Source organism: Podarcis cretensis (assembly GCF_951804945.1).
Source record: "Podarcis cretensis genome assembly, chromosome: 7".
NCBI lineage: Eukaryota > Metazoa > Chordata > Lepidosauria > Squamata > Lacertidae > Podarcis > Podarcis cretensis.
In genome coordinates, this window is record NC_137176.1 from 72,587,592 (window position 1) to 72,601,439 (window position 13,848).

General features: G+C 42.3%; 1 protein-coding gene across 4 annotated transcripts in view; it reads left to right on the forward strand.

Moving 5' to 3' along the window:
• The window catches only part of OXR1 (oxidation resistance 1), a 248,874-nt gene that overhangs the window by 58,588 nt on the left and 176,438 nt on the right, over positions 1–13,848 (forward strand). For 3 of the 4 annotated variants that reach the window (XM_079984231.1, XM_079984229.1, XM_079984228.1), the window contains exon 3: positions 12,157–12,201. The exons of the other annotated variant lie outside the window; for it this stretch is intronic. In XM_079984231.1, the coding sequence (XP_079840357.1) occupies positions 12,157–12,201 (45 nt within the window). The remainder of the gene's footprint in view (positions 1–12,156; positions 12,202–13,848) is intronic. 4 annotated transcript variants of the gene reach the window in all.

Consider the following 13,848-nt stretch of genomic DNA (forward strand, 5'->3'; position numbering starts at 1 on the left):
TACAAAACCAACAGAGCACATGCCGACAAAGTCAGCCTCACTGATTTCATACAGTATATTGTAGAGAATCTTTTTGTGGTTATGGGAGGAGTGGAAGATTGCATGTGATTTATCTTCAAGCCCATTATATGTATATATTTTAAGTCAGGCTCCACCAGAATAGAAGAGACAGTACAGAAATTGGGGTCTAGTTCTTGAGTATTTCATATGACATTTGTTAATTTTGTTAAAATAAGAAAACAAACAGGTAGAATCAAAATGAACAGAGAACTGATGTCAAAAGCCTTTCAAAAAGCAGAGCAAGAAAGGAGTCAATATATAACAAATTATTGTGTTCTGTAATAATTGTTTTGAATAAATGTGGTGCCCAAATGTAAAAAAGTTGTTCAGAACAGAACAGAAGGTGTTTTACTATTAATCAGTAAGATAGCCCAATAATACAACACCTTATTAATAGTAAAACACCTTGCTTGTTTTAACTCCTTTGTTGTATGTTGCCTAGAGATGTTGACATTGGCAACTAAAGGAACAACACTATAGCAAGATCTGACAAGATGAGTGAGCTAGGATCTAGCAGATCTCCGGCTGAGCTGGGAGACCCCAGCACAGCTGTGCAACGGTGTCTTAACTCCCTCATCCTCAACACAGGCAGAGATATGCCAGCATATCCCCACTGACAACCCCATCCTGTCTCAACAGGTAGCCAGCTGGGTGAGCTGAGCCCAGTGGATCTTAAACTGGCATAAGCTCTAAAAAAGTTATGTGCCAGGGACATGGTGGAAACATAACCAGAGAGGAGGGACTTAGCCTGGATCATAAGCCTGTTCAGCTCAGTCATGTGACCTGGCAATTTCAAAATCTTTCCCAGATCACCTCAGTTAATTTTTCTCAGCTAAAATGCAAGGTTTTTTTTTGCCAAGTTAATGCATACTTTTCAGTTTTATTAATTATTGCTTGAACCCAACAGTTTGCTATCTACCTGTTTACAGGTTTATTGTCAAAAATCTGTAATCGTAAAAGATTAATGTATGAAAACATTGGTTTTCATTAACCAAAAAAATCCCATACAATCTGATTGAGTATACAGTAGGAATATCTGTAGCTATAGGTGCATTTTTGTTCAGATTTACTTGCTAGGAATGCCGTTGCCAGCAGGTAAAATCAAAGATCTATTGCAATCCTGTTCTTTCTACAAAACTTTATTATCATCAGCAGAAGCATTTTAAAAATGTGTTAATCCAACCATGTGAAGAAATCCCATTTGGACATAGTTAGAATGGTACTGTCAGTTATTTAGCCTACAGTGCTAAATGGGTATGGTGCTTTTATCAGACACCATGAAATGCTAACAAATGACTCTTGCCATATGTTGCCTTTTTATGGCAGTACAATATTTATATGTAACATGGCTATAAATCTCACAATTTGAGGGTACTTCAAGTTAAACGCTGTTGCCATTTCAGTTCCAGGGAGATACGGCTCTGTCTATTTTCTGGTGGGGAGTCTTAAGTACAATTTGGTATGCGTTGTGTGTCTATTTTTAATGGCACTTTCCATTAGAGTTTTAATTAAGCACACGTCGCTGCATGCAGAGAGGTAATCAAAGGCTCCCAGGATAGAAAATTTAATTCTGCTCCAGATGTACTGAAGAATGATTTCTTGATAACGCCCAGATGAATTTCAGATAAAGGATATCTCTTTATGAAAATATTGCCAGCTTGGAAAAAAATACTTACTCTATAAATGGGTATTTTCCATAGTTAGTATGCAGGAATTGCTTCCCTGCTGTTTCTTGTGCATATATGGGAGTGGAAAGAAGGAAGCAAAATGGTTATATATACTGTACTAGCTATCGGGTCCTGTAAGAATGTGGAGTGTTTTGTTGCTTCACTCCTGAAGCCTTCAGAAAGTCTCCAGGGGCAGCACCACATTATATCTCTACATCTGCCCCGGGTTTGTGGAATAGCCTTCCTTTAAAGATATGGCAGGCACCCACTTTCTAGAGACAACTGAAAACATTTTTGTTCTAATAAGCTTTCTCAGATGGATTAATGAGTCGTTGCCATGAGTGTCTATTTTGTATTGTTTTAGTTTTGTTTTAAATTTAGTTGCTGTAGTTCTTGTGTGTGCATATGTAACTGGGGATTTTGCAGTTTTTTTACTTATTTTGTATTGCCTTGAAATAATTGTGTAGACGTTGATTAAAACAACAACAACAACTTCCCTCCTCCTCCTCCTTCTTCTGTTGATCAGGAGTGGGGAAACTTTTGTCCTCCCAGATATTGTTGAACTACAACTCCCATCATCCCCAAGCATTAGTAATTCTTGCTGGGGCTGATGGGAGTTTTAGTTAGCAACATTGGGAGGGCCAAAGGTTCCTCGCCCCAATTCTGTTCAAAGGGTAATAAAGCCAATGAGCTAGTCCATCAGGATAAGGCACTGAGGAGGTCTGTATTTATATTTATTACTTAGAATATTAATATACCACATTTCCAAAAAAGCTTCAAGAGAAGGTGGCATAACAAAAACACAATTTACAAGCCGACCATCTAATATTAGACAATATAACAATGGAAGACAAATGACAATTGCGATAAGCGAAAGCCTGATGTAAGTGGTGTGCTTTACAGTTCTTTCTAAACTATCAAGACGATAGCTTTCCTTCTTAGGAATGATGCTCCACAAACTTAGGGCAGTTGAAAAAGCAGCTTGGTTCCTAGGCACTACCACCCAAACTTGCCAACAAAAAATGGCACAGGCTGTAAAGCCTGCTCACTCATCCTCACCTGATGTTGGATTATACAAGGAGGCAGTCCTGAAGGTCATGCTAGGCTTAAAAGATGAGAAACAGGACCTTGAATGAGTCCAGAAGAAATGGCTCAATGCAGGTCGAACATTCACTACTAGGATGGTGGCAAGCAGGATTCTGCACCTGTTGAAGTTCCTGTGTTGCCTTCATGAACAGCCTGGTGCAGAGTGTGTTGCAGTAGGAGCCTAGAAGTTGTGGATCAGGTCTGATCTGTGTCTACAGGAGGGGAACGTTTCCTTAGTAAACAAACCAGCAGAACGTTGGGTTTCCAAGCCTCTAGTTTTAGTGTAATTCACCACTTTTGCTGAAATAAATAATTGACAGGACAGCTTGTAAGCCACAAACAATCCCTGCTTCAAAAATGCATCAGCTTTTTTAATCTCATTAGGCCACTAGGAAGATAAAAGTGTGCAAGCAGATGTTCGCTGCCACAATAGCTGAAGTAATTAGCAACTTAGGATCTTTATTAGGAAAATGGAAAATGGTGGCTTTGGAAGTTGCATTAATCTTTCTGTATTGGTTTCCAGTGAATTTTGAACTCTTTAAAAATAAAGAAAGCTAATGTTGTCTTAGATGGCAAGTAATATAATAATAATAGTAGTAGCAGTAGTAGTAGTAGTAGTAGTAGTAGTAATTTTTTATTATTTATACCCTGCCCATCTGACTGGGTTGCCCCAGCCACTTTAGGTGGCTTACAACATAATAAAAGCACAACAAACGTCAAACATTAAATTCAGGACTGCTTTCAGATGCAAAACAATTACTTCAACCTAAAGTGATTGGTTTGAAATAGTATACAGGCAGCGTGGAACTGTCCTTGGTGCTGAAATTAGTGTTTGTGGAATAAAAAGAGATTGAGTAGGTGCAGGGGAGGAAAAAGCCATGAAACAGAATCAAAAGTCATGTCACCTCAACGTGACTAACTGTCAAACCTAGATGAGTTTTGTTATGAAACTTTCTACTTTAATACCACAAAAAAACTTTTTTAAAAAAATAAAAAATACTAACAAATTTAGAGCTAGAATACTGTGAGGAAAGAGTGAAGTGCATTCTCTTCTGTCATTTAAAACAAAGAGAATTCTTGACTTGTACTACTAATGTTGTGTTTGAGAATGTGTGGCACTGTACAGAATGAAAGGTATGTACTGCTTTTATGGTAGGTCATATCTTATTGTATATATTGCTGTACACTGTATGGATTGGGGGTAGATAGGTACGTTAATAAACAAATAAATACATGAGACAGGAGCATAATTTAAAACACTGAAAGTAAACCCTTTGGCCTCTGACAAACATGCATGCTCTTAAATGAGCTCTTAATGAGCCAGCGTGGTGTAGTGGTTAAGAGCGGTAGTCACGTAATCTGGGGAACCGGGTTCGTGTCTCCGCTCCTCCACATGCAGCTGCTGGGTGACCTTGGGCCAGTCACACTTCTTTGAAGTCTCTCAGCCCCACTCACCTCACAGAGTGTTTGTTGTGGGGGAGGAAGGGAAAGGAGATCGTTAGCCGCTTTGAGACTCCTGAAGGGGAGTGAAAGGCGGGATATCAAATCAAAACTACTACTATTCTTCTTCTTCTTCTTCTTCTTCTTCTTCTTCTTCTTCTTCTTCTTCTTCATGTCAGAATAAGTACTTGGCCAATAATAATTGCTGTAATTCCTGGGGGGGGGGGGAATTACTTTTTGTGTGGTATAATGGCAACATTCACTTGCTAGGTTCTGCATTGACTACACTGAATTTAGGATGGGTGACAAAGGATGTGGTGAGAGATTCTGCTGTAGCTCTTCTGGGAGGGCTATTATGATGAGATGGCAAAAGTATAATAAAATTTAAGACAGAGGTACTCTCCTGGGTGATTTAGATGATTCCCCCCCCCTTAGTAATCATATGGTCTAAAGTTTCTGTGTCCTTTTTAACAGCTGCTGCACATTGTTAAATGAGTTTGACCTGCCATGGGAAAATTGCATTTCCTCTTTGCTGTTTCTTTGCAGGCAGATGGGTCTGCTGCTAGTAATGTTGTTTTGCCATAAAGCCATTAATCCTCCCACATCCCTGCCAAAAGATTAGTCACTCATACCTCAAAAGTGATTCTCAACGCCGTAATTGCACAAGTTTTGGGAACAAAGTTTAAACCGGATACAAATATAAATGACCAGATAATCAGCAAATTGCATAAGCTATCAAAGCATTTTAAGGGGACAGTGTGGTAAGATTGACACGATGACATCCTGCCCAAATATAAAGTCCCAGAAAAGGGTTTAGCAGCCAGGAGAAAGCAAGGGTTCCAAAGCAAACATGTATATGCATCTTTTTAGATTCTACCAGCCCCATAAGAATAGAATTGCTTTGCAGAATCAGATCAAGATAATGCAATTGCACATTTTTGTTTCCAGAAACATATTCCATAAGCCAGATGCACCTCTCAGATGCTTTCACGTAGGAATGAAAACATCAGCCTTGTGAGAAAAGCTACTGCAGCCGATTCTGTAAGGGGCAAGGCAAAGCAGTCCACTGGAGAAATATGTGGAAAATGTGAAAGTGATATCCATTCCCTGTTATTTTCTCCAGCTTCTGGAATTCCACAGTATAACCCTTAATCTACCTAGATCTAATCTTGCCTAGGTCTAATCTTTTTATTAAGTTGTCTAAACTGGAGCCCATCACCACTCTTCTCTGGTTATTCATACATTTCTTCTTGCTTGCCGTTCACTCATTTATAATTTTAGTTGTATGCCACTTTTACACACACACACACACACACACACAATCATGCTCAAAGTGGCTTACAACAAAGAAAACAGGGATGCGTTTCAAAAACCAAACAGTGCAAAAAAACCATTTCGTAATAACACAGCAAAACAATAGCAAATATAATAACAAAAAAATAAATCAGTGCTATAAATATAAAAACATTACATTAACAACTTTACAACTCCTGGTGATAGAGAAATAACAAGGTCTGAGAAACATTTCCCATGCTGTTGCTCACAGCCTGTCTCCTGCAGCAGTTTGTAAGCCTTCCAAAAGGAAGGGGTGGGGTAGCTAGATACACCCCTCCTATGATGTCCCCAACCTACCACCAATCATTAGGTGACACCCAATTTCTAATATCTTGAGAGTGGGAGAAGCAAAGCTCCTGCCATGGGGCACAAAAGAGGAAACAGCATAGCTGCCTTGAGTCACCTTGGGTCCTTTGCAGTTCCAGGGCTTACCTGCCCCTTTGGTTTTTGGCTAGTACTGGCTGTTTGGAAGTAGGACTTGGCTTGAGCTGGGGAGTTTTCATATTTTGAGGAAAGGGAGACATACTTTCTCTCTCTTCCACTTGCTTTATATATTCCTGATTTTACCAACTCTCTGCCATCATGCCTTTCCCTGTGTTTTGAGTGAATCTCCATATGCGTTAAGCATATATAGGTAGAGTAAAGGTAAAGGGACCCCTGACCATTAGGTCCAGTGGTGGCCGACTCTGGGGTTGCGGCGCTCATCTCGCTTTATTGGCCGAGGAAGCTGACGTACAGCTTCCAGGTCATGTGGCCAGCATGACTAAGCCGCTTCTGGTGAACCATAGCAGCGCATGGAAATGCCGTTTACCTTCCCGCCGGAGCGGTACCTATTTATCTACTTGCACTTTGAGGTGCTTTCAAACTGCTAGGTTGGCAGGAGCAGGGACCGAGCAACGAGAGCTCACCCCGTCGCGGGGATTTGAACCACTGACTTTCTGATCGGCAAGCCCTAGACTCTGTAGTTTAACCCACAGCGCCACCCGCTGTGTGAGGTGTGTATAGAGTATGATAGTGCTAAATGTTCTTTCTTCCCTGCCCATCATTGGCACCAAAACACCAGCTCAGATAAGAAATTATCTGCGCTCCCCCCCAAAAAAACTTTACAATCCACAGAATCCTTCTTTTGGTGGTGGTGGGGGGGGATCTTTGGGGGGGATTGGGGCAGCTTTTCATATCTTTCCTCCATATGTTAAACTGTAATTTTGGCCCTGTTGAGAGCTGGATGTTGCAATACAATATTGAGTGGAAGACTTTAGAGGTGCCTTCACATAAGTCATGTAAACAGGAAGTATGGTAAAGCTATTATTACAGAAAGGTAACAAGATCTGTCCTGTTACTCTCACACATAGGATGTATCGGTTACATTCAGCTAAGTCTTCACTTGTATTAGAGAGCTTTATAAATCTATCTGCCTATTGCTCTTGACGATTAATGAACTGAAATATTACAGCTATGACTAAGCAGTTCTCCCATGTGGTGGTGGTGTTGTTATTCAAACTTTTAGCCTGAGTTATTTGGCAAGCCTAGAGCACAGTACAATACAAATCAGAAGCAAATTCTATAATCTATATCAGGTTCTAGGATATTATGGTAAAAGAACTTAACAGAGTCAGCAGCGAATTAAATTTCTAGCTGTAGTCCAGTGCGCACACACAGACTAGCATTGCTAGTTAACCAGTGAAGTGTAATAGTTAGGACACCTGGGTTCAAATCCGCATCCAGCCATAAAATTTATTGGCTGCCTTGAAGCACTCATTCTTTCTCTGGCTGACCTATGTCAAAGGATAAGAGAAAACTGAGAAGCTTCTATACATTCCTTTGAAGAATATAAATGGGAGAAGAAAATGGGAGAAGTAAGCAAAACGGTGCAAAGCAGTACTTAAAATGAAATTGAATATGCCATCGGTATGTTCAACGAATTCTGTTTTTGATGTATCATATTCTTTCCGTGCCTGTTGTCTTGTGCTGGTCCCAATAAGGAGAGCGTAATTCATGATGGAGCAAGGCAAACACCATGGATAGCTTTGTCTGAGCAAATTGCTCCAACAAAAATTGATTGAGGCCTTTAGGAACCTGTCTCTTGCCCAGCCTTCCCCATTCCTTCCACACCTTGTTGAACTCTTAACTCCCATAAACCCCAGCCAGTAGGGACAATGGCAATTGTAGTCTAATAACATCTGGATGGCCTGAGGTTGTTGAAGGCTGTTCACCTGTTCAGCCTACCTGTCTTAAGTCCCAACCCCTTGCTTAAAGAAGACTTTAAGAGGGCCAGAAGCCTAGCCTGGGCACAGGGGTTTTCTTTCTCTATTTTGGGGTCTCCTACCAGGCATGCTGTTCGGCAGGCATGGTAGTGAAGGAGCCACTTGGCTCCTCAAGCTCAAGGTAAGTTTCTCATGGGGGCCTGGGTTGGGTGAGCTTTGGTTTGGTGGCCTCACACTTTTAGGAGCCTGACCCACCTTAGATCCAGCCAGGCTGTCGTCTTCTTCTGACTCTGAGCTTGAGGTTTGGGCCATGGCAGCTACAGTAGGACCAAAACGGTTGCCTTCTAAAAAAACTTACGGATAGTAATAGCAATTTCCTGTGCAGTGTTGGGAAGGCTTACGTAATGAGTTAAGAACCTCTTTGGGGCAGAACACAAATTACTCCTGGTTGGAGCCTCCGGTGAGATTTGAGAGAAGATGGCAAGCGTTAAATTTTCTTTGTTGGACAGCTTTTCAATAAAATATAGGATTAAGGATTGTGCTTTATATATTACTGTCCTTTGCAAGAGAGGCTGATGGGTAAGAAGTTCACTCCTAAAATGAGCAGAGTGATAATTCTAGGGATATATATATTGACAGAGCTGCCATCAGAAATACAGACAAATTGTTCCCTGCTCGCTAAGAAAGGTTGACTCCCTTGCCTTGAAACATTCCCTTCTGCATTTTCATTTATTGTTATCTTGGATAGCCTAGTAAAATCTAAGCCCTGAGTAAGTCCACCTCCCTCCCCCCCCCCAGTATTTTTAGGCTTATAGAGCTTTGGTGGAAAAAGCAGATATCTGTGACATTCCAGATGGAAACTCAGCTACTTCACTAATCCAAAGACGGCCAAATTTTACACAGCTCAATATACATAAGAGATTGTCAGATGAAATATGTTTAACGTGCCTTGGGAGGCCTCCTTACCTTCATCACATGAAGAATGGGGAGCCAGCTCCAGAAATAGGGTGATTACTAGGCTAGATAGACCACAGATTTATCATCAGGTTTTCTCACAATAAGTACATAAGATGAACTGCTGGACCAGGCCAATGGCCTATCCAGTCCAGCACCTGTTCTCACAAGAGCCAACCAGATGATGAAGAAGAAGAGTTTGGATTTGATATCCCGCTTTATCACTTCCCTAAGGAGTCTCAAAGTGGCTAACATTCTCCTTTCCCTTCCTTCCCCACAACAAACACTCTGTGAGGTGAGTGAGGCTGAGAGACTTCAGAGAAGTGTGACTGGCCCAAGGTCACCCAGCAGCTGCATGTGGAGGAGCGGAGACGCGAACCCGGTTCCCCAGATTACGAGTCTACTGCTCTTAACCACTACACCACACTGGCTCTGCTTGAAGGAAGCCTGTAAGATGGACATGAGCACAACAGCATTCTGCCAACCTGCACAAACAGATGCCATTAAGAGGCATGCTGCCTCTTAACAAAATATTTTCAGCATACTGTAAAAAGCTCTCTAAAAAGGCACATTGTCATGATCAGTGTTGCATTAATCTTATAAGGTGCTAAGGAACTGGTACTGAGAATCAACACAGTAGCTGAACTCCCTGCATTCAAGGATCCACTGAAATCGCTAACAATCAGGACTTATTGAAGAGCAATCTGATAAGACATGAATGTGTTATAATTCACAATCTCTAAATGAATTGGGGGTGGGGGGGGATGCTTCAAAGCTCATGCTGCTTGATGTTGATCTTTCTGCTTTGACATAAAATAGCTGTTATGCAGAATGTGTGTTGACTATCAGAAGTGGCTTGTGAGGGGAATTTGAATGAGAAAGGCAGCCGCGCTAATGGAATGAAGCTTTTTCAGTCATATCTGAATGAGGCAAACGTGCTTTGTGCAAGTGAACTTGGCTCACTGAAGCCAGGAATTTAAACACACAGGGGTTCTGGGCAGGCACAGTGAAGAGGTATTTATTTTGCCTTTAGAGTTAAGAGCTGTACTTTGCTTTATTCTTTATTCAAGATAACTGTTGGGGAATGATGATAACAAATGTATTTGGCTTCCTAAACTTACATGATTTGTGTACATGTGTCATGGAGGAGGTGGAACTTGTTCATTTTAAGCCAGATCTCTCTCTCTCTCTCTCTCTCTCTCTCTCTCTCTCTCGTTTACTGAAGATGAATTCGCACATGGAGGAAGTGAGAAGACAGTTCAGTCAGTCACCAGTTCAAAAGGAGAACTGGAGTCAAGTGTTGAAAATAGCTGCCAGGGGAAAGTAGCAAATCAGAGAAAGGCAAAAGGCACGGTCCAAACAGGCCAGTGGTTGGGCTCTGAGCCTGGTAAACATGGATCCAAGAAGCTGGAGGTGGAGAACATTGGAGACAGGTTGATGAATCAGATGCCAGATTAGGTGACTGGGATCAAGAAGGCCAGATGGTTAAGGATGGGTTTGTGGTCCAAGTTAAGGCTAAAGCTTATTTGGCACATTTGTGTATCCACAAGTTGCCCAGATAGATGCTTTGAGAGTTCTTAGATAGATAGGGCTGGCTGCCATTGGCAGGACACACTGAGGGACAGCAAGGCTCAGGCCAGCCAACCTCTCTCCATATAAACTGTCCCTGTGGCACAAGGAGTAAAGCACCTGGGCCCTGCTGCCAGATTTTGTAGTAGGCACATGCATAGATGGGTGACAAGGGACAGGGCAAGTGTAGATGCAGGGCAGGAAGGGGGAAACACAGACATCTCTAAAAGATGCTTGGCTGAAGCAAAGATCTGGGTTAAGTTCAACCTTTGGCCTCCAGTTCCGCCTCCCAGGCTCTCCCCAAATTTCTCTGAATGTCTTCCTTTGCAGTTCTGTGTGTGCAAATGTCCTCCTTTGCAGTTGTATGTGTCTGCTGCTTTCGTGAATCAGTACAGCAGCCATGTGATTCCTCTCATCTTGTGCGGCATGGAGTATCATGCAGTCTTATCTGTCGTATATTCTATGTGCAAAGCCAGAACATGAATGAAGCCTCACCAAGTAGCCACACATGCCCTCGATGTTGCAGACCGTGACTAGCTCTGCCCTTGCATCTGCACATACCGCGCATGCATCTGCAGCAAGGGAGCCTTGTGTAAAATTCTGCCATGCACTCTGAAGCCTCGGTTGCTCAGGTTCCCAAATCACTTGGATGCCTTCATGCACAGCACCCTCCTTGCAGACATTTGCACTGTACACACAGGTGCCAGGGATGCGGAGAGGGTAATCAACATGTGCAATGGCAGGGCTGCGGCTACTCATTGGTCTAATGTGTGGTTATGCATCTGAATGGGCCTGATGTCACTATCCTTGCAGTGCAGATACTTAAAGGGCAGCATAACTGTTAAGTTGTGGGTTGACATAGCAGATGACACAGCGATTTCTCCAAAGCAGCTCTTTATTTTGTAAGCTGGAATAGAACTGACTAGCAAACAGCTCAGCCGGCCTGCTTTTATAGGCAGCCGGCTGTCAACATTGTAGCAACAACAACCCAGAGTTTCCCGCCTAAAATAACTGACGTGGACCTGAGTGAAAACTATCTACAGACCTGAGTGAAAACTATCTACAGTATCCCCCTGCTGGCCCAGGGTGAAACTTCACTACATAACAATAACAGTCTTTTAAAAGATCTGCTAAATATAACTTGGCATTTGGCCTTGTGTGTTGTGCACCATTTCCAGAGAAATAATGTACTTAAAGCCGTGAGACTCTGCATCCATTGAATGGGGACTTTTATGCCTAGCCAAAATCTATCTTCACTTTTTACTTGGCTTCTTCTAGACGCTTTCTGGATGAACTGCTGGGTCACGGACAAGGATGTGATGCAGATTGTGGCTTGGGGCACATTAGGAGTGGATTACAGCAGAATTCAGCTCTGGCAAGATTTTAAAGGCTAGCGTTTGGCAGTAGCTATTCTCTGTTCTCCAGAGCTGCTCTCTCTGCTACTTAAAGAGTGTCGGTAAAAATATAGAAATGAAAGCAAATAAAAACATTTGGAGGCACGGAACAGCTCTGAAATGGGCAGGCAAAAAACAAAATAGGATTGTCATTTTCTGAGCAGCTCTGGTATGTTATTTGTTTGAAATTAGATCACAACATATAACAAAAGTGTCACACATATGTATATGAACTTTGGTATTTTTGAAGTAATCAGTTAAGAATGTTGTTGAAGCTTTACGCTTACGTTTTAATGGTCATGTTAAGAACATTTCTATGAACTATATTATTTCATAATTATTTGTATTTCCTGTGATCTATAGCAACTCTGTGCAAATTGCTCTTCCTTCCTTCTTGCCTCCATCTTTACTGTCCCATGAGGTAGAACGTTATTCTTGCTTTTGCAGATGGGAACTGAGACTGAGAGATAGTCACTCAACCGAGGCCACTCAGTGAGTATTAGATTCACTTTGCATGCATGCTGTGCATTCCGGGAAGCGTTGAGCTGTGTTTGTTTAGGATCCATGGCTAAAACCATTGTTTCCGTAAACAAATAGGTTTTAGCTGATGTACTGAAGAGAGAATACAGCACCAGCAAAAGGCAGAGACCAGCATCACCAAAAGTGTGTGATCATATTCAATGTTTTGCTAAAAACAACAACAACAAGCACTTGTGGGTAGCCTAATAAGGAACTGGGGCAACTTCATGTGGGGAGAGGGCAAAACCTTTATGCCATGTCTGAGTCCCACCAAAATCACACGCACAGCTGCTATTATTTGCTATGGCAGAGAAGTGGTTATTGTAACCAACAGCAGTTCCCCTCATGGGATAAATAGCAGTTGAGTGCTGGCATGGGGAGCATGGCCAGTCCAAGACATTTTGCTGCCTGAAGTGAACTGGCCCCCTGTGGCAATTCTTTATCCAGAACCTGACCAGATAAGCAGTGAAATCTTCCTTTGACGCTGATAATTGGGCAGTATCCTTCACCACCCTTGCGGGCAGCAGAGCTCACTTAAGGGGCACAAGGTAATGTGACACTCCCAGCTCTGCCCTCCAGCATCTTGCTGCTGCTCCCAGCTCTCTCTAGTCTCCCGTGTGAGGCAGCTGCTTCACTCTGCCTAACAGTAGGGCCAGTTGTGCCAGGATGTTGGGGATTTTTCACTAGGATTGCAGCACAGAGGGAAAGGGTGTGAAAACCTCCCTCCCTGCATCTCACAGCCCGAAACCTAATTTCCTCTTCCTCCACACCCAGTTGCTATTGGGGGACAAAAAGGTGTGGGGAACCTTTTGGTCCTCCAGATGTTGCTGAACTACAACTCTCATCATCCCTGGCCATTGGCCATGTTTGTTGGAAATAATGGGAGTTGCAGTTTAGCAACAAACTGGGGAGGCCAAAATGTTCCCACCCCTAAATTAAAGCAAACAAGAGACATTGAATGTGATCGCCAATATAACGCAATGTTTAGTTTGCCCTACTACGTCTCCAGTGAAAACAGCCTCTTTGCTGTTTTGTAGAAATTTATATTTCCCTATTGTTTACCTTGACTGACTTAACCCTTATGTTGCTTCTTGTATCCCCTCCACCATCAGTGTGTTTTCAACCTTTCAAACCTACAAATACATTACTACAAAAGTTAATGTTCGTGGTTTTTGTTGTTGTTGACTTTCTCCTCCCTGCTCTACAACAGGAAAGATAAAAGTAGTCAGCATGCGGCAACTTCCAGCCTTGCAACTATAAGCTCTGCATGAAATTGCATGTCATTAAGTTTGGATACAGATAGGTGTGACAACCTAATTGAGTGCAAGGAGGTTTAAAGAATGCCTTTCTGTAGTGACTTATCGGCATAAGCAACAAGAGCAGCTTAACTGTTGGGGAGGACACCGAGAGGAGTTAATAATGCCTATCAGCTGCTTCTGCCTTGGGCTATAAGATAACTTAGAATGAAATAAAGTAGAACTCCCAGCTCTCCTCTCTTGAACTGCTGTGATTGGAGCCGCTGAAACAGAGCTAAGTCACTTCAGAGCTTCTTTTGCAGTTTGGCAGCAGGAGTGGTTTTCTGAAATGTGCCTTGAGTGGTTGTACCCCTTTCACAAATGC